Source organism: Mobula hypostoma, chromosome 24, assembly GCF_963921235.1.
Source record: "Mobula hypostoma chromosome 24, sMobHyp1.1, whole genome shotgun sequence".
Lineage (NCBI taxonomy): Eukaryota > Metazoa > Chordata > Chondrichthyes > Myliobatiformes > Myliobatidae > Mobula > Mobula hypostoma.
In genome coordinates this window covers 1,153,933-1,175,848 of record NC_086120.1, presented here as the reverse complement: position 1 = coordinate 1,175,848, position 21,916 = coordinate 1,153,933, and the positions used below count along the sequence as shown (strand labels likewise).

Below are 21,916 nucleotides of genomic sequence, written 5' to 3'. Positions count from 1 at the left end.
ACCAAAGTGCTCCCCTACACAGACTTCTGTCACTTGTCCTAACTCGTTTCCTAATAGGAGATCTAATATTGCATCCTCTCTAGTTGGTACCCCTATATATTGATTTAGAAAACTTTCCTGAACACATTTTACAAACTCTAAACCATCTAGACCCCTAACAGTATGGGAGTCCCAATCAATATATGGAAAATTAAAATCCCCTACCACCACAACTTCATGTATCCTGCAGTTGCCTGCTATCTCTCTGCAGGTTTGCTCTTCCAATTCTCGTTGACTATTGGGTGGTCTGTAATACAATCCCACTAATGTGGCCATACCTTTCCTGTTTCTCAGCTCCACCCATAAGGACTCAGTAGACAAGCCCTCTAATCTGTACTGCCTGAGCACTGCTGTAATATTTTCTCTAACAAGCAATGCTACTCCCCCACCTTTCATTCCTCTGCCTCGATCACATCTGAAACATCGGAACCCTGGAATATTAAGCTGCCAGTCCTGCCCCTCCTGTAGCCAAGTTTCACTAATTGTTATAACGTCATAATTCCACGTGTCGATCCACGCTCTTAACTCATCCGCCTTCCCCGCAATACTCCTAGCATTGAAATATATACACCTCAGAAAATTTTTACCACCACTCACAACCTTTCTATTAGCGGATTTGCTTGAACTTTTAACAACATTTATTTTCACCCCAGCCACACTGTCAGCTCTGGCACTCTGGTTCCCATCCCCCTGCAAATCTAGTTTAAAGCCTCCCCTGTAGCACTAACAAACCTCCCTGAAAGGATATTGATCCCCCTGTAGTTCAAGTGTAACCCGTCTCTCTTGTACAGGTCCCACCTGCCCCAGAAGAGGTGCCAATGATCCTGAAATCTGAAACCCTGTCCCCTACACCAGTTCCTCAGTCACTTGTTCATCCTCCAGAGCATCCTATTCTTACCCTCACTGGCACGTAGCACAGGTAGCAATCCTGAGATTACCACCCTCGAGGTCCTGCTTTTCTACTTCCTACCAAGCTCTCTATACTCACTCTCCAGGACCTCCTCACTCTTCCTTGCCATGTCATTGGTACCGATGTGCACCACGACATCTGGCTGATCACCCTTCCACTTCAGAATGTCATGCAAGCAATCAGAGACATCCTTGACCCTGGCACCAGGGAGGCAACAAACCATCCTGGATTCTCTGTCACGACCACAGATCCTCCTATCTGCACCTCTAACTATTGAGTCCCCCCCGCTCTCCTCTTTTTCCACCCTCCCTTCTGCACTGCAGAGCCAGACTCAGTGCCAGAGATCCGGCTACTGCAGCTCGTCCCAGGTAAGTCATCCCCCCGAACAGTATCCAATGCGGTATACTTGTTGTTGAGGGGAATGGCCACAGGGGAACCCTGCTCTGCCTGCCCTTTCCTCTTCTCTCGCCTGACGGTGACCCAATTTCCTGTCCTCTGTTCCTTTGGCGTAACTACCTCCCTATAGTTACTATCTATAATCTCCTCATTCTCCCGAATGATCCGCAGGTCATCCAGCTCCTGCTCCAGTTCCCTAATGCGGTTTGTTAGGAGCTGCAGCTGGATGCACTTCTTGCAGGTGTCATTGTCAGGGACACCAGAGGGCTCCCTGACTTCCCACATCCTGCAAGAGGAGCATTCCAACATCCTGCCTGGCATTCTCACTGCACTAAACAATCTGAACAAAAAACTTACCGGAACCTACCCTGGCCTCTGCGAGAGGATCATGGGACAGGAGGTCCGGGAAGAAAAACAAGGGGCGGCGGGGGGACCCAGAGGATGGGCAAGAGGTATATTCAGAGGGACAGAGGGAGAAAAAGGAGAGTGAGAGAAAGAATGTGTGCATAAAAATGAATAACAGATGGGGTACGAGGGGGAGGTGTGGCCTTAGCGGAAGTTAGAGAAGTCGATGTTCATGCCATCAGGTTGGAGGCTACCCAGAGGGAATATAAGGTGTTGTTCCTCCAACCTGAGTGTGGCTTCATCTTTACAGTAGAGGAGGCCGTGGATGGACATGTCAGAATGGGAATGGGATGTGGAATTAAAATGTGTGGCCACTGGGAGATCCTGCTTTCTCTGGCGGACAGAGCGTAGATGTCTGCGTTGGGTCTCGCCAATATATAAAAGGCCACATCGGGAGTCCGGTCCTGTCCCATGATCCTCTTGTATCCCCTTTTGCCTATCACCTGTCCAGCTCTTGGCTCCATCCCTCCCCCTCCTGTCTTCTCCTATCATTTTAGATCTCCCCCTCCCCCTCCAACTTTCAAATCCCTTACTCACTCTTCCTTCAATTAGTCCTGACGAAGGGTCTCGGCCTGAAACGTCGACTGCACCTCTTCCTAGAGATGCTGCCTGGCCTGCTGCGTTCACCAGAATCTTTTATCCCTGCTTTTTGGCAGGGGCCCCATGAAGTCCATCTTGATGTTTCCCCAGGGTCCCTTCAGCCATGCTGGTTTGCCATCTGTAGCTTTATGTCCTCACCAGGGTTATGCTGAGCATAAATGATACAACGCAGCAGAATTTCTCATCATCAAGTTCAAGTCAAGTCAAGTCACTTTTTATTGTCATTTCAACCATAACTGCTGGTACAGTACACAGTAAAAACGAGACAGCGTTTTTCAGGACCATGGTGCTACATGAAACAATAAAAAACTACATTGAACTTCGTAAAACCAACACTAAAACTACACTAGACTACAGACCTACCCAGGACTGCATAAAGTGCGCAAACAGTGCAGGCATTACAATAAATAATAAACAAGACTAGAGGGCAGTAGGTTGGTGTCAGTCCAGGCTCTGGGTATTGAGGAATCTGATGGCTTGATCTTCTCAGCTGACCTCACTATCCACTGCAGGGTCTTGTGATCCGAGATGGTGCAATTTCCGAACCAGGCAGTGATGCAGCTGCTCAGGATGCTCTCAATACCTCTGTAGAATATGGTGAGGATGGGGGGGTGGGAGAGGGACTTTCCTCAGCCTTCACAGAAAGTAGAGACGCTGCTGGGCTTTCTTTGCTATGGAGCTGGTGTTGAGGGACCAGGTGAGATTCTCCGCCAGGTGAACACCAAGAAATTTGGTGCTCTTAACGATGTTTACGGAGGAGTTGTCGATGTTCAGCGGAGAGTGGTCGCTCCGTGTCCTCCTGAAAACAACAACCATCTCTTTTGTTGACATTCACCTCCTCTCTCTATGCTGACTCATCATTCTTGCTGATGAGACCCACCACAGTTGTGTCATCGGTGAACTTGATGATGTGGTTCGAGCTGTGCGTTGCAGCACAGTCGTGGGTCAGCAGAGTGAACAGCAGTGGACTGAGCACACAGCCCTGGGGGGGCCCCTGTACTCAGTGTGATGGTGTTGGAGATGCTGCTCCCGATCCAGACTGACTGAGGTCTCCCAGTCAGGAAGTCTAGGATCCAGTTGCAGAGGGAGGTGTTCAGGCCCAGTAGGCTCAGCTTTCCAATCAGTTTCTGAGGAAAGATTGTGTTGAATGCTGAACTGAAGTCTATGAACAGCACTCGAACCTACCCGTCTTTTTTGTCCAGGTGGGTTAGGGCCAGGTGGAGGGTGATGGCAATGGCATTATGTGTGTGTGAATGGTTGGGACGGTATGTGAACTGCAGGGGATCCAGTGAGGGGGACAGCAGGGTCTTGATGTGCCTCACGATGAGCTTCTCGAAACACTTCATGATGATGGATGTGAGTGCAACGTGTGATGGGATCCTGAATTATCCCTATGAACTGTGCTTTTAAAAGAGAGAGAGAGAGGTGAAGACTGCTGACAGGTTGTTTGGAATTTCTGCAAGGACACTGGCAGCTTCTGAGTTCCTGCAGAGAGAGAAGGGGGGATGGCTGGTGTCGAGCACAACAGTATTTAAACCAGCGTAGTTGCATGTTTCACAGGAGATGGGACATACAGACACACAAGGGTGTGGTGAAGTTACCACTATCCTGTTTCGGTGCCTACGAGGTATTGATCTGTGATTATCAGTGCGTGAAAGAGTGACCCTGTGGAGTCTGCTAGTGTGTCTAACCCTCGCCTGGGTTGGTAGATTATCAATCGAAGACAGTGCTCTTAAGTTGGTCAAGTTTGACTAACTTGGAAGTTCGGAGGACAACGGGAAGATCGACGGCATCAGCTCACCTGAAGAACCAAACACCTCTCTCTCTCCATCACCATTCAACTCAATACCACGAACTGAACTGAACTTTACTCAGGCTTTACCCTAGGCTTGAAGAAGCTGGGTTTCTATATTTCCACACAAACAAGGTCCAACGCATTCTCCCCTGTCGTTGCAAAGACCACGTTCTGATGGAATCTGGGGAGAACTGACTTAAGGTTCGCGTGGTTAAAATCTCTGGCAGCAATAAACAGTCCATCTGAGGAAACAGTCCAACAATAAACAATGTGTTCTGCAGTTCGCTATTAGCCCAATACAGTTCACAGAGCACCTTCTTAGCATTAGTGCCGGGGGAATGTAGACACCGACTATAAGGACAGTGGTGAATTCCCGTGGTAAGTAAAATGGTCTGCATCTACAGTCACAAACTCCACTAATGATGAACAGTATCTTGAAACCTGCTCAGAGTTCTTGCACCATTCCGTATTGATGTAAACACAGAAGTCACTACCGTGAGTCTTACCGGAAAGAGCTGCATCTCTGTCTGCTCGAAACAAGACAAGCCCGTCCAGCTGAATGGTGGCGTCCGAGATTCCATCGGTGAGCCACATTTCTGTGACTGCATACACACAGCAGACTCTGTACTCCCGCTGAGTATTTCGTTGGAGTTGGGTGTAGTCCAATTTATTGTCCAGGGAGCGGACATTGGAGAGCAGAATGGACAGGAGAGCCGGCTGGCTAGGGTTTGCTTTTTGCCTGGCATGGACTCCTGCCCGCTCGCCTCGCTTCTGCATCCTCGCATACCGCCTACAACGTCCCCACCTCCAGCCATCGGCATCAGGTGACTTCGAGGACTGTAGGCCTGATCCCCTCAGCAAGCCAAGGTCACGTAATTTAACCAGCAGATCTTCATGAAGGTTTGTTTTTAGGTGATCTCTGTATTGTAGCAGTATTTGGCAATGGTAGATAGTCGCTCTGTTATCCATGTGCCCTAAGCAAAAATTGTGCCTTAAAATTGAATTAAAAATTAAATTAAAGTAACACCAGATCCGAAAGGCTGCTGCTGCCATGCTGCGCCTCCTGCAGGTGCTGGATCCCTGCCTATCCCTGGCCACCACCAGTCCTGCTGGAGGGTTGTGATTATGCTCTGCCTTCCCTTCAACAGCATCTGCCCAATACATGGTGGTACCACGACTCCTTCCTCCCCGTGTGTCCAGCTGCCATCTGGTCCCACCTTTGCTCTCTTGCTCCTCCATTTTACTTCTCTTCTGTCTCCACCTCTTCGTGTAATTTTACTAAACTGGCTTCCATCATTTCTTTTCGCACATTTGCAATTTCAATTCCTCTTGTTCCTCTGCTACCTTCTTTGTAGTAATGTCTGCCCACTTATTTCCTTTCTGCTCCATACTATCCCCTTTCTGGTGAGCTTTTACTTTAATCACTGCCCCCTTTGCTGGCAGACTCACTGCTTTCGGCAGTTGTTGTGTTAGGTCATCGTGCTGAATACCTGCTCTTCTGCTGTCAGTGTCTCCCGAACTCAGGGGCTCTACAATGGTATAGGGCGTGTGTAGTATGAATTGTCCATCATTACAACAGGTCCACTTACTTGCATTGCTCACTCAACACAGTCTAAAGCTGCTACACAGCATGGAAGTCCTACTAAAATGGGTGTCTTTTTCCTTGAATAATCGGCCTCTGGCATTCTTGTGTCCTCATGGCCCTGCACTACTACTGCGTTGTGGCACCCTTCCTCATTGCTGCAGTATAGGTGAAAGGGGCAAGCTGCATCTGGTAATTCTAACACGGGTGCAGAGACCAGGGCTTTCTTGATATTTGTAAAAGCCTTTTCCTCATCTGGCCCCCATCTTACTTCCTTCAGAGGGGCTTCCCTCTTTTAATCAAGGCCTGTATTAGTGCTGAGTCTCCTGATATGAAATTATGGCAGCAATTGAATAGACCAGTTACCTTCCTCACTTGCCTTAACGTTTACTAGGCCGGGTATAAAGCTGATTGCAGAACCTCCTTGGACTAGTAGATAAGTGGAGGGATAGGTGGTGCTGAGGAAGCAGTGTGATTGCAGCAGGGCTTCAACAAATTGGAAGAATGGGCAAAAAAGTGGCAGATGGAATAGTGTTTGGAAATGTATGATAATGCATTTTGGTAAAAGGAAAAATAGTGCAATTATTTCAAGGGGAAAAGACTAAAAGCAAGAAGATAATGCTGAGCCTTTATAAGACACTAGTCAGGCTGCACTTGGAGTATTATCAACAGTTTTGGGCCCCACATCTCAGAAAGGATGTGTTGTCGTTGGAGAGAGCCCAGAGGAGGTTCTTGAGGATGATTCCAGGAATGAAAAGTCAACATATGAGGAGCATTTGGCAGCTTTGATCCTGTACACACTGGAATTTAGAAGAGTGTGGGGGATCTCATTGAAACCTACCGAATGTTGAAAGGACTAGATAGGGTGGATGCGGAGAGGATGGTGGGGGAATCCAGAACTAGACCGCACAACCTCAAAAGGTTGTGACCTTTTAGAACAGAGGTAAGGAGGAATTCTTTTAGCCAGAAAGTAGTCAATCTGTGGAATGCTCTGCCACAGACTGCAGTGGAGGCCAAGTCCGTGCATATATTTAGGGTGGAAGTTGATAGTTTCTGATCGATCAGGGCATCAAAGGATATGGCGAGAAAACAGGTTGTGGGGTAGAGTGGGATCCAGGATCAACCATGTTGGAATGGCAGAGCAGACTCGATGGGCTGAATGGCCTAATTCTGCCCCTATGCTTTATGGTCTTATGGTCTGTCATCTGACCTCCTTCCTCCCCTGGAAAATGTGTAGCCTATGTACTGTACGGTTTGCTTTCCTATGGGAGCCTAGTGTGGACTCCGTTCATCTCGCAGTATCTCTAAAACACTGGCTATCGCCCCAAAATGAACTGCTTCATCTTCTAAAGCAATTAGTAGATCATCTACATATTGTAAGCTGGTTGATTGGTAGGGCTTTAGTTTGAGCTGTTCCAAAGTCTGTGCCATGACCTTATGAAAATGGCTGGGCTATTGTGGAATCCCTGGGGGAGTCTGGTCCACCCAGGGTGAAGGCAAATCAGTCTTGGGACTCAGGTGCTAAGGGGAGCCCCCAAAATCCATTTGCAATATCCAGCACTGAAAAAGCTTTATGTTTTGTAGACAGGCCATTCAAGATTGTTGCAGGGCTCGCCACTGTGGGTGCAATCTTGGCACGGTCTTATTAAGGGCGGTATGGTCTATTGTTAATCGATATGATCCATCTGGCTTCTTCACTGGCCATATAGGTGAGTTGGTAGTTGACGCAGTTTCTTTGAGTATCCCATAGTGATTTAGTTCCTTCACTATATCTTGTCCAGCTGTCAGTGCGACTTCACTGGCTATGTTGTGTTCTCTATTGGTTGTATGTGTTTGTTGCTCCTGGTTTCCACATATTATTTCTGCCTTTACTGAATCTATAATGGCTTCTGCTTCCCTTAGGATGTCTAGTCCAAGGATAGTACCCTCATTATTTGGACATACACTGGAAGCTGCAGTCCACCGATTTTGAGTACTTGTGACTCACTTCTTTCTGCTTTCACTATTTTACCTCCTACACCTGTAATATAAAAAGTCTGTCCAGCAAAGGTTGATCAGTTATTGATAGCAATGCCCCTGTGTTGACTAACGTATTGCATTGCCGGCCCCCTAACAATTCTGTTGTGTACATCTATGTGTCATCAGTGCTGGCAATTCTGTCGTGTACATCTATGTGCCACCAGTTCTTTTTCTAAACTAGCAGCTGTCTTCACCAGCTCTATGATCTGATCGGCAGTCAGACTGGGTGCTGATGGAGTGAGAGACTGCCTGTCTGCTAAGACTTTCACCTGTTTTTCTTTCTTTTTTTTTTGGACACTTCTTCCAACCAAGTCCTGATAGACCACGGCTGTAGCATATCAACTCCTTTACCCTCCCATGTCTATCCAGCAGTTCCTTGTCACGTGCCCCAGCTACCGACATGCAGAACAAACCCTCTGTGACATTACAGCAGCTGCATCCGCTATAGCCACTTTACGATTTCTCTTGTACTTTCTTTGGTCTACACGGTAGGCTTATTCAGAAAGTCAGAAGGCATGGGATCCAGGAAAGTTTGGCCAGGTGGATTCAGAATTGGCTTGCCTGCAGAAGGCAGAGGGTCGTGGTGGAGGGAGTACATTCGCATTCGAGGGTTGTGACTAGTGATGTCCCACAAGGATCGGTCTGGGACCTCTACTTTTCATGATTTTTATTAACGACCAGAATGTTGGGGTAGAAGAGTGGGTTGGCAAATTTGCAGACGACACAAAGGTTGGTGATGTTGTAGATAGTGTAGAGGATTGTTGAAGATTGCAGAGAGACATTGATAGGTTGCAGAAGTGGGCTGAGAAGTGGCAGATGGAGTTCAACGTGGAGATGTGTGAGGTGATACACTTTGGAAGGACAAACTCCAAGGCAGAGTAAAGTAAATGGCAGGATACTTAGTAGTGTGGAGGAGCAGAGGGATCTTGGGGTATATGTCCACAGATCCCTGAATGTTGCCTCACAGGTAGATAGGATAGTTAAGAAAGCTTATGGGGTGTTAGCGTTCATAAGTCGAGGGATAGAGTTTAAGAGTCGTGAGGTAGTGATGCAGCTCTATAAAACACAAACACGAGGAATTCTGCAGATGCTGGAAATTCAAGGAGCACACATCAAAGTTGCTGGTGAACGCAGCAGGCCAGGCAGCATCTCTAGGAAGAAGTACAGTCGACGTTTCAGGCCGAGACCCTTCGTCAGGACTAACTGAAGGAAAAGCTAATAAGAGATTTGAAAGTGGGAGGAGGAGAGGGATCGGCCTGAAACGTCGACTGTACCTCTTCCTAGAGATGCTGCCTTGCCTACTGCGTTCACCAGCAACTTTGATGTGTGTAGCTCTATAAAACTCTGGTTAGGCCACACTTGGAGTATTGTGCCCAGTTCCGGCTGCCTCACTATAGGAAGGATGTGGAAGCATTGGAAAGGGTACAGAGGAGATTTACTAGGATGCTGCCTGGTTTAGAGAGTATGCATTATGATCGGAGATTAAGGGAGCTAGGGCTTTACTCTCTGGAGAGAAGAAGGATGAGAGGAGACACGATAAGAGATATACAAGATATTAAGAGGAATAGATAGAGTGGACAGCCACCACCTCTTCCCCAGGGCACCACTCCTCAATACAAGAGGACATGGCTTTAAGGTAAGGGGTGGGAAGTTCAAGGGGGATATTAGAGGAAGGATTTTTACTCAGAGAGTGGTTGGTGTGTGGAATGCACTGCCTGAGTCAGTGATGGAGGCAGAAACACTAGTGAAGTTTAAGAGACTACTAGACGGGTATCTGGAGGAATTTAAGGTGGGGAGGTTATATGGGAGGCAGGATTTAAAGGTTGGCACAACATTGTGGGCCGAAGTACCTGTACTGTGCTGTACTATTCTATGTTCTATGTCTAACTCACTGGCCCATGAATCTATTGCAGAGTAAGTCAACCCCACCATTATGCCTAAATCTAAAGCTTCCTAGTGGGCTGAGCTCAGGCCTTCCTTCATCATTTGCAGGAAATGGGATTGTCCCCCTCTGGATTATCCAACCCAGAATACTCTAAGTACACTTGATATTTACGTTTTGCATAATCCATGGCTGTCTCATCAGCTTTTTGACTCACTCCCATTATTGTTCCTTAGTTACTCTAACCTCCCCCCAGTCACTACCTCATTTCTCCTTTAAAAAAACCCGATATCTTTCTACATTGCTGGCGTTCCCAGTAGTTGCCCATATGCCATCCACATCCCCTGGGCCATACTATTATACATATTCCTTAGGCACTTCGCTTTTACCAAAATGTGTATATCTTTCGGGTGCATCTGGTGCATTTCAACTACTTCCTTGAGGTTCTAGAATTCCAAATTCTCACCTTATGAATGGACATAATCAGAAGCAAGGGCTGGCTCGAATCATCAGTGTCCTTGATCTGATGTTGCCTGACATTCAGTAGGTGGCATCCTGACATATATATCTGAATAAAACCTCTCCTTGAAATATCTCGGTACTATGCAATGATGGGTACCAGTTAAACAGCATATACTTGAAACTGCAGAGTATGTACTCTGCAATCTGCCACTTTTGAATGCCTGAACTCATGATGCCTGCAGCATACTCTCAAAATGCATATGCTAAAATGTAGGACCCCCAGAACGAGTGTACACACTTCCACTGGCATCCCGAACCTTCAATAGCCACCTTTCACAACTGGTGGCTCCACCTCACCGAATCAACACACAAAGTTTTGTCTCTCACATAAGCACACATGTATACGCACACATCTACTAGTTCAGCTCTCCATGTTCATGATACCTCATGTTCCTGTGTACCATTGACCTGAACAGATTCATGTATGAGTGCTAATTTTAAAAATGCTCATCCACTTAGACTGCTAAGATTGCTGGCCACACGATGGGTCACACAAAGTTATTCCACTCCTGACACCAAATGTTGTGTGGATGAAATCACCGGAGAAAAGTACTGGTAGCTATGGAGCATTTACCATGCTTTCTTTGAAACTACTCACATACTTCAGACCTCCTGATTCACACCTACACCACAGACATCGAAATGAATTTTAATTAGCATTGTCTGTTCTGTGTTCTTGGCTTTTGGGAACATATTGTTCATTTAATTTAAATCTACAATTTACATTCAGATTTGAAGATTGATGGCTGGAGTCGTTTGCTAAATGTAAATGTGCTAAATCTGAAAATCGCTCTCTAACACTTGTGAGAAACGAAGGCATGTCTGGAACAGAATGCCTGTGGTTCATCCTGTGGAGTTAATTCAGTCCTAATTTCATACCTTCTTCAAAGCCAAAACAAAGTTTCTACTGTTATCACAACTTGCATTGTCTCATGTCATTTTTATATGTGTCATTTTCATCAAAATCAAAATGTTCATATTTAAAGTTTTGTTTATTTCAGTTGCAGTAAATTAGCTTCTTCAAACCCCTAGTATTCAATAATGTGGATGTTCTTACAAAGCTGCTTCTGCTCCCAGATTGGTTTACTGTGGATTTTCCTAAAAGCAGATTTGAATTTCCTCCTCCTTACTTAACAGATACATGGGTTCTCTTCTAGGCAATGCTGGATGTTGTAATAAACCTTCAGTTTCACTATATTGAAAAACTTTGGCAAACATTCTGGCATTCATCTCCCTCTGCTTGTGATGGTGCTTCTGTCACTTCAATCAGGTAAGAAAATTTCAAAGCTTTCCAACAATGCATTCTTTATTGCACCACAGTGAACACCCATCTGTGAACTGTAAAGTCCTTATACAGTGGCATGCAAAAGTTTGGGCACCCCTGGTCAAAATTTCTGTTACTGTGAATAGTTAAGTGAGTAGAAGATGAACTGATCTCCAAAAGTCATAAAGTTAAAGATGAAACATTCTTTTCAACACTTTAAGCAAGATTAGTGTATTATTTTTGTTTTGTACAATTTTGGAGTGGAAAAATGGAAGAGAGCATCATGCAAAAGTTTGGGCACCCCAAGAGATTAGAGCTCTCAGATAACTTTTACCAAGGTCTCAGACAACTTTTACCAAGGTCTCAGACCTTCATTAGCTTGTTAGGGCTATGGCTTGTTCACGATAATCATTAGGAAAGGCCAGGTGATGCAAATTTCAAAGCTTTATAAATACCCTAACTCCTCAAACCTTGTCCCAACAAGCAGCAGCCATGGGCTCCTAAGCAGCTGCCTAGCACTCTGAAAATTAAAATAAATGATGCCCACAAAGCAAGAGAAGTCTATAAGAAGATAACAAAGCGTTTTCAGGTAGCCTTTTCCTCAGTTCATAATGTAATTAAGAAATGGCAGTTAACAGGAACGTTGGAGGTCAAGTTGAGGTCTGGAAGACCAAGAAAACTTTCCGAGAGAACTGCTCGTAGGATTGCTAGAAAGGCAAATCAAAACCCCCGTTTGACTGCAAAAGACCTTCAGGAAGACTTAGCAGACTCTGGAGTGGTGGTGCACTGTTCTACTATGCAGCGACACCTGCACAAATATGACCTTCATGGAAGAGTCATCAGAAGAAAACCTTTCCTGCGTCCTCACCACAAAATTCAGCATCAGAAGTTTGCAAAGGAACATCTCAACATTTTGGAAGCAAGTCCTATGGACTGATGAAGTTAAAATAGAACTTCTTGGCTGCAATGAGCAAAGGTATGTTTGGAGAAAAAAAGGGTGCAGAATTTCATGAAAAGAACACGTCTCCAACTGTTAAGCACGGGGTGGGTCGATCATACTTTGGGCTTGTGCTGCAGCCAGTGGCATGGGGACCATTTCACTGGTAGAGGGAAGAATGCATTCTGGAAGCAAACATCACACCGTCTGTAAAAAAGCTGAAGATGAAAAGAGGATGGCTTCTACAACAGGATAATGATCCTAAACACACTTCTAAATCCACAGTGGGCTACCTCAAGAGGCACAAGCTGAAGGTTTTGCCAGGGGCCTCACAGTCCCCCAACCTAAACATCATCGAAAATCTGTGGATAGACCTCAAAAAGAGACTCTAAGCTGGTTCCGAAAAGCGTTTACAAGCTGTGATACTTGTCAAAGAGGGTGTTACTAAGTACTCACCATGCAGGGTGCCCAAACTTTTGCTTCAGGTCCTTTTCTTTTTTTGTTATTTTGAAACTAAAAGATGGAAATAAAAAAGTAATCTTGCTTAAAATATTAAAGAAATGTGTCATCTTTAACTTTATGCCTTTTGGAAATCACATTATCAGGTCATGCTCAAGATGTATGCTTGTCACCCCACAACCTCTTGCACCAAACGCTTATTGCAACCTGACATTATGGTGTGACTAGTGATACTGTCTTGGCTGAGACAGATCAAGTCCCTTAAGAAGGGATTTTGTAATAATTTTGAGGTCTTGCTATGAAATTGACCTTTTGTTGATGTATTATTTATTCCATATCCCTAACTGCCACTGATCTGAGCAGGCAAGTAAGAATTAACAACAATGCTAGGTTTGGAGTAACATGTAGAGTAATTTGGACTGGGTTTGGATAGCAATTTACAGTAGACCTTTGAAGGATATGATGAAACAAACGGATTTTCATAACACCGATAGTTTCATGGTTACAATTACTTTTTATTTTATCGAAGTGATATAACTGTTGGAAAACTTAGCACCTTCTGCATTGGTGAAACTAACTACCTAGTTTCTACCTTCTGACACATGATAATACCTGTGATGTACATAAAAGCATGATTGATCAAGATGGCACTGTACTTACTCAGCTCCTACTGTGGCATTTAAACTCGTGCCCCTGGATTAATCATTGGGAATTGTGGTTACTAGTGCAGTAACCAAACCATTTTCCTCACACTGCCAAATTTTATCACCTGTTCCTCTGTGTGATGTTTACAAGGCTCAGATGCATAAAGTCATTTTGATATTTTTGAATCAAAATTCATGTTCCGTGCTTTTACATCATTGCAATGGTTAGCAACCTGTGAGATTATTCATGTAATCGAACAGAGGACCAGCAACAAATTTTGGAAATGACGTGTCCCTGTAGTTATGTTTTCCTTCAAACTTCAGTCTATCTATGGCACACAAAATCACTGAGCTATTTGTAAGCGTTTCCCAGTGGAATATTGACAATGCATGGTTCACTTCCTTCCTGTTGCATTTATTTATGAAGTATTTTGTGCTTCTTATTGTATAGCGAGGAGGAAAGTGAGTCTGTTTTCCCCAAAGCTAAGCTCATCAGTCTCTGTAAGTTTGAGCCCATCATTAAGTGGATGCGAAACTGCGATCACGTGCTATACCAGGCGCTGGTGGAAATTCTGATTCCTGATGTTCTGCGGCCTGTCCCTAGTAAGTTTCTTGTAATTATCAATCTCCTGTAGTACTTTTGCATTCAAATCATTACCCAAGGAGTTGACACATGTAGTTCATTCTCTTTGGATAGGTATTACTGATAATTAGAATCATGGAGCAGTCTCTTATGTCTTCATTTAGAATTATAAAATTGTTATGCAAAGAAGGATATCATTTAGCCCATTGAGTACATGATATCTTTCTGTACAGCAATCCAATTAATTCCATTTCCCTGCTATTTTTGTCAAAGTACTACAAATTATTTTCCCTCAAGTGCTTATACAATTCTTCTTAATGCATGGGTTTTTTTTTACTATTCTTGCAGGCAGTGAGTTTTAGATAATACCTGGATAAAAATGATTTCTTCACACTTCATTCTTCACTTGAGTAGTCCTCTCCATAAGTCTGCATTCTCCTTGCTCCTGAACAGATCCCTTTCCTTTACCTCTCTATCAAATTTCTTCTCATCCCTCTTTCTGGAAGCACAATAACCCCAGCCTCTGCAATCTAACTTAGAAATAGAAGTTCTTATTGCTGTAGTCATTATGTTAACTCTTTCATACATTCTGTCTGGAACTTAACATCCTTCTTCTGGTGTCATAATAAACTCAGCAACTGCAGTACTTCATTTCTAGTTTTAACCAATGTTTAGTAGCAATTTAACATAGTCCCTACTTTTCTCTATCTCTTGGATATCTCTATCTTTCACCTCGCTAGAATACATTTTTCCTGAACTCACTATTTCACTTTGGGTTTGCCTCCATGTGGATTATAAGATATTGTTGCAGAAATCTCAACATACTGAAATAATTCACTGTGTTTTGGATGTAAGTTTGTCTTATTTATCCAAATATAGATAGAAGCTAAAATCCCCCACCAAGATGATGCTACCTTTGGTCCATGCTGTTGATCTTTGCTTTTTGATATTTACTTCACACAAAGGGCTTATGTGCTATTCACACTGAAGTCAAAAATCTTTCTGTTTACCAATAAGTAATGCTAATATGTTTTATTATCTCTGTAGGTGCTTTGACCCAAGCTATTCGGAATTTTGCCAAAAGTTTGGAGGGATGGCTAATGAGTGCAATGAATGGCTTCCCTCAGCAGATGGTTCGGACAAAGGTAAAACTTTGTGATAATCCAACACTGCCGCCCCTTGCGCCATTCTCAAAAGTTTACCTGTCAGATTTTAGTGGGAGTAAACTGAATCTAATTTTTCAATTCTTGTAGGCGTTGTATTTTGTAAGTACTTAAACAAAAATAGATCCGTATATTTTTCCAAATTCAAGTTTTCTGTAAGCTGGCTGGATACAGACAAAAAAAAAGCAGAGTTTGAGAAAAATGTAGAAGATTTCTTATGTCTGCAAGTTGTATAAACGAAGGATGAAATTTAAGTCAATAAGGGAAATATATTTTATTCATTTTTAGCATTACTAACAAGGTCAGCATTTATTGCCCATCTGAAGAAGGTGTTGGTGAGTAACCACCTTGGACAGCCACAGCCCTTCTGGGGAGGGTGCTCCTTATAGCTTGTAATCCAGGCAGCATCCCAGTAAACCTCTTCTCCACCCTCTCCAAAACCACAGTATACTTAATGTAACCAGAACAGCGCTCAATACTCCAAGTGCAGCTGAACTGAAGTTTTGTATAGACCATAAAACACAGGAGCAGAATTATGCTATTCAGCTCATCGAGTCTGCTCCGCTACTCCATCATGGCTGATTCCAGATCCCACTCAACCATACACCTGCATTGTCGCCATATCATTTGATGCCCTGAGGGATCTGAAGACTATCATCTTTCGCCTTAAATATACCCACTGACTTGACAGTCTGTGGTAGAGTATTCCACAGATTCACTACTCTCTGGCTAAAAAAATTCCTCCTTACCTCTGTTCTAAAAGGTCACCCCTCAATTTTGAGGCTGCACCTTTGAGTTCTAGATACCACCACCATAGAAAATCCTCTCCACATCCACCCTATCTAGTCATTTCAACATTAGATAGGTCCCCCACGCATTCTTCTAAATTCCATTGAGTACAGACCCAAAGCTACCAAATGCTCCTGACCTCCTGACTCTTGTTCTCAATATCCAGACCAAACAGAAAGTCCTTAAATCTCTCCACTTCCTTCTGGACAACTGCCTAACCAGTACCACCTCCTTCTTTCGTCTGGCAGAACTGGTTCTCACCCTCAACAATTTATCTTTCCGAGTTGTTCCTAACCAAAGATTGCATTAATGCACCCATGTTGAGATGGTCAATTTTGTCAACTTTGCTTCAAACTTCCAACCTGCTTCAAATTTACTTGGTCCATCTCTGACACCTCTCCCCTTTCTCAATCTCTGGAGACAGATTACTGATTCTCACAATTATCTTAACTATACTTCTTCCCAATTTATCACTTGTAAAATGTTATTCCCATCTCTTATTTTCTCCATTTCTGCTTCATCTGCTCACAGGATGAGACTTTCCATTCTAGAAGAAGGGGGTTTCTCTTCCACCACCATTGATACTGCCCTAATCCACATGTCCTCCGTTTCCCACACATCTGCCTTCACCTTATTTTCTCACTGTTGTAACAGGGATAGGGTTCCCCTTGTCCTTACTGACCACCATACAAACCTCCTTATCCAGTACATCATTTTCCGCAATGCCTGCCATCTCCACTGGGATCCTACCACTAAGCACATCTTTCCCTTCACACCCATGGCTCCCTCTTTCTGTAGGAATCTCTCTCTCAACTCCCTTGCCCACTCATCCCTCTGCACTGAGATCCTACCTGACACTTATCACTGCAACAATACAAGAGCTACACTTGCCCGACACCTTCTCCCCCACCACCATTTAGGACCCTGATTAGACCTTCCAGGTAGGTTCCTCTACAACAGCGAGTTCCATTGCAGATGACTGCTTCACCAAGCACCTACTCTGTCTGCCACGAGAAGCAAGATTTCCCGGTGGCTACCTATTTCAATTGGACTGACTATTCCCATACTGACATGTCTGTCCGTAGCTGCTCCTACTGCCATGATGAGGCCAAACTCAGGTTTGAGGAGCGTTACCTCATATTCCATCTGTATAGGCTTCAACCTGATGACATGGACATCAATTTTGCTAGCCTGGTAATTTCTACCCCCTCCTCCCCCCCTCTTTTTCAATTCCCCATTCCAATTACAGTCTCACCCTTTTCTTCTCACCTGACCATCACCTCCTCTTTCCCTTTATTCCATGGTCCACTGTCCTCTCCTATTTGTGTCTTCCTTCTTCATCCATAAGATATAGGAGCAGAATTAGGCCAAATGTCCCATTGAGTCTGCTGCACCATCATAACTGATCCATTTTTCCTCTCAGCCCCAATCTTCTGCTTTCCTGACTGTATTCCACCATGCTTGCTTTTATATTTTAGTCCTCTAGAAATTAATGCTAACATTGCATTTGCCTTCCTCACCACAGACTCAAACTGCAAAGTAACCTTTACATTATACTGCACAAGGACTCCAAAGTTCCTTTGCTCCTCAGATTTTTGTATTTTCTCTCCATTTAGAAAATAGTTTACCCTTTTATTTCTGCTATCAATGTGCATGACCATAGATTTCCTGTATTCTATCTGCCACTTCTTTGCCCATTCTTCTAATCTGTCTGTCCTTCCGTAGCCTCTCTACTTCCTCTATACTACCTGTCCACCCACCTATCTTCATATCATCTGCAAACTTTGTAACAAAGCCATCAATTTCATCATCCAAATCTTTCACATATAACGTAAAAAGCATTGGTCTCAACACAGACCCCTGTGGAACACCACCAGCCAACCTTTATTCCCACTCTTTGCCTCCTGCCAATCAGCCACTGCTTTATCCATGTTAGAAAATCTGTAATACTATATAGCTTGTTAAGCAGCCTTATGTGTGGCATCTTGTCAAAGGCCTTCTGAAAATCCAAGTACACAACATCAACCAACTTTCCTTTGGCTATTCTTTGGCGTCAAAGAATTCTAACAGTTTTGTCAGGCAAGATTTTCTATTTTATCATGTGTCTCCAATTACCTCAAAACCACATCCTTAAGAATCAACTTCAACATCTTCCCAACAACTGAGGTCAGACTATCTGGCTTATAATTTCTTTCTTCTGGCTTTTATGTTAGCTTTGATTTCTCTTGTTAACCACAGTTGTGTGATCCTGCCTTTATAACCATATAACAATTACAGCACGGAAACAAACCATCTCAGCCCTTCTAGTCCGTGCCGAACTCTTACTCTCACCTAGTCCCACCGACCCGCACTCAGCCCATAACCCTCCATTCCTTTCCTGTCCATATATCTATCCAATTTAACTTTAAATGACAACATTGAACCTGCCTCAACCACTTCTGCTGGAAGCTCGTTCCACACAGCTACCACTCTCTGAGTAAAGAAGTTCCCCCTTATGTTACCCCTAAACTTTTGCCCTTTAACTCTCAACTCATGTCCTCGTTTGAATGTTCCCCACTCTCAATGGAAAAAGACAATCCACGTCAACTCTATCTATCCCCCTCATAATTTTAAATACCTCTATCAAGTCCCCCCTCAACCTTCTACGATCCAAAGAATAAAGACCCAACTTGTTCAACCTTTCTCTGTAACTTAGGAGATGAAACCCAGGCGACATTTTAGTAAATCTTCTCTGTACTCTCTCTATTTTGTTGACATCTTTCCTATAATTCAGTGACCAAAACTGTACACAATGCTCCAAATTTGGCCTCACAAATGCCTTATACAATTTCAACATTACATCCCAACTCCTATACTCAATGCTCTGATTTATAAAGGCCAGCATACCAAAAGCTTTCTTCACCACCCTATCCACATGAGATTCCACCTTCAGGGAACTATGCACCATTATTTCTAGATCCCTCTGTTCGACTGCATTCTTCAATGCCCTACCATTTACCATATCTGTCCTACCAAAATGTAGCACCTCACACTTCAGCATTACACTCCATCTGCATCTTTCAGCCCGCTCTTCTAACTGGCCTAAATCTCTCTGCAAGCTTTGAAAACCTACTTCATTATCCACAACTCCACCTATCTTAGTATCATCTGCATACTTACTAATCCAATTTACCACCCCATCATCCAGACGATTAATGTATATGACAAACAACATTGGACCCAGTACAGATCCCCGAGGCGCACCACTAGTCACCGGCCTCCAATCTGACAAACAGTTGTCCACCACTACTCTCTAGCGTCTCCCATCCGGCCACTGCTGAATCTGTTTTACTACTTCGATATTAATACCTTACAGTTGAACCTTCCTAACTAACCTTCCGTTTGGAATCTTGTCAAAGGCCTTACTGAAGTTCATATAGACAACATCCACCACTTTACCCTCATCAACTTTCCTAGTAACCTTTACAAAAAATTCAATAAGTTATGTCAAACATGACCTTCCATGCACAAATCTATGTTGACTGTTCCTAATCAGACTCTGTCTATCCAGATAATTATATATGCCATCTCTAAGAATACTTTCCATCAATTTACCTACCACTGACGTCAAACTCACAGGCCGATAATTGCTAGAACCCTTTTTAAACAATGGAACAACATGAGCAATACGCCAATCCTCCAGCACCATCCCTGTTTCTAATGACATTTGAAATATTCCTGTCAGAGCCCCTGCTATTTCCACACTAACTTCCCTCAAGATCCTAGGGAATATCCTGTCAGGACCCAGAGACTTATCCACTTTTATATTCCTTAAAAGCGCCAGTACTTCCTCTTCTTTAATCATCACAGTTTCCATAACTTCCCTACCTGTTTCCCTTATCTTACACAATTCAATATCCTTCTCCTTCGTGAATACCGAAGAAAATAAATTGTTCAGAATCTCTCCCATCTCTTTTGGCTCCACACATAGCTGTCCACTCTGATTCTCTAAGGGACCAATTTTATCCCTCACTATCCTTTTGCTATTAATATAACTGTAGAAACCCTTGGGATTTATTTTCACCATACTTGCCAAAGCAACCTCATATCTTCTTTTAGCTTTTCTAATTTCTTTCCTAAGATTCTTTTTACATTCTTTATATTCTTCAAGCACCTCATTTACTCCATGCTGCCTATATTTATTGTAGATATCTCTCTTTTTTCGAACCAAGTTTCCAATATCCCTTGAAAACCATGGCTTTATAATACTAATTCCTCTTTGGATGTATATATCTTGTGCCTTCCAAATTACTTCCAAAAATTCCAGCCATTTCTGCTCTGCTGTAATCCCCACCAGTTTTCTTTTCCAATAAATCCTGGCCAACTCCTCTGTCATTGCCTCTAATCCCCTTTACTGCGCTGTAATACAATTACATCTGACTTTAGCTTCTCTTTCTAAAATTCCAGGGTGAATTCAATTTTATTATGGTCACTTGCCCCTGAGGGTTTTTTCCTTACCTTAAACTCCCTAATCAATTCTGGTTCTTTGCTCAACACCCAATCCAGAATGGCTGATCCCCTCATGGGCTTAACCACGAGCTTCTCTAAAAAGCCATCTCATAGGCTTTCTAGAAATTTCACCTCTGAATCCAGCACCAATCTGATTTTCCCAATTTACCTGCATACAGGCAGTCCCCGAGTTACGAATGTCTGACTTATGAACAAATCGTACTTTCGAACAACTCGAACTTAATGAACGGAGGAAGGAGAACGCCGTCTGCCATTTTAAGTCATTGCCGTTAACACTGTGTTGAGTGTGTATCTTTGTATTTGGCTTAAATTTTTCTTAGCAAGATTCACCCTAACTCCTCCCCCCCCCCCCCCCATTTTCCAGTCAGCACTTGTCCCATTTAACCTGTCTCAGTGCGAGTGGACTTTAGGACCAGGGGAGCTCAGGACCCGCCGCCTGCGACTGCTGCTGAATCCGCAGTGTTTCTGTTCTGTTAATGGAAAACGATCACGATTGAAAATAAAGTGGAAATAATAAAGTGATCGGAAAGAAGTGAAACGCCATCAGTCATTGGAAAAGCGTTAAGCTACAGTCAGTCAACGATTGGAACAATTTTAATGGATAAAGGATAAAGTCAGAATAATGGAGCATGTGTAAGGCCCTGCCCCAATGAAAGCTACAATTATTACTAAGCAACGCACTGATTTAATTATTGAAATACATATGTTTCTTAAGTGTTTCATAGAAAGGTGAAGTATATACTATATACTAAGACAAACATTTGACTAACTGACGCTAAATAATACTGGATGTACCTGTTCCGATTTACGTACAAATCGGACTTAAAGACGGACTCAAGAATGGAACTCGTTGGTAACCTGGGGACTGCCTGTATTGAAATCCGTCATGACTATTGTAATAGTGCCCTTTTGGCACGCGTCTCCTGTTGTAAATTGTAGACCACATACTTATTACTCTTTTGTGGTCTGTATACAGGTTTCCCCCACCATCCGAAGGTAGAGCATTGCTATGAAACGGTTCATAAGCCGAAATGTCGTAAAGCAAAGAAGCAATTACAATTTATTTATATGGGAAAATTTTGTGAGCGTTCACAGACCCAAAAATAACCTACCAAGTCATGCCAAATAACACATAAAACCTAAAATAACGTAACATATAATAAAAGCAGGAATGATATGATGAATACACAGCCTATATAAAGTAGAAATACTTTTCCACAATCATTACTGAACTGTTCTCCGGAGCGAAAATCTCACGCAAGCGCTGTTGGCAAAAACACGCGCAAGTGCTCTCCAGTAACCTTTAAGCTATGAAGCTGCCAAATCATACCAAATAACACGTAAAAATACACAGCCTATATAAAGTAGAAATAATGTATGTACAGTGTAGTATCACTTACAGGAATCGGGACAGTGCA

At 43.4% G+C, this 21,916-nt stretch overlaps 1 protein-coding gene across 2 annotated transcripts in view; it reads left to right on the top strand.

Annotated features, from left to right (window-relative positions):
* Nucleotides 1–21,916, top strand: part of rfx2 (regulatory factor X, 2 (influences HLA class II expression)) — a 220,443-nt gene that overhangs the window by 161,066 nt on the left and 37,461 nt on the right. For both annotated transcript variants that reach the window (XM_063032557.1, XM_063032556.1), the window contains exons 11-13: nucleotides 11,308–11,420; nucleotides 13,906–14,057; nucleotides 15,085–15,182. In XM_063032557.1, coding sequence (XP_062888627.1) covers nucleotides 11,308–11,420; nucleotides 13,906–14,057; nucleotides 15,085–15,182 — 363 coding nt within the window. The remainder of the gene's footprint in view (nucleotides 1–11,307; nucleotides 11,421–13,905; nucleotides 14,058–15,084; nucleotides 15,183–21,916) is intronic.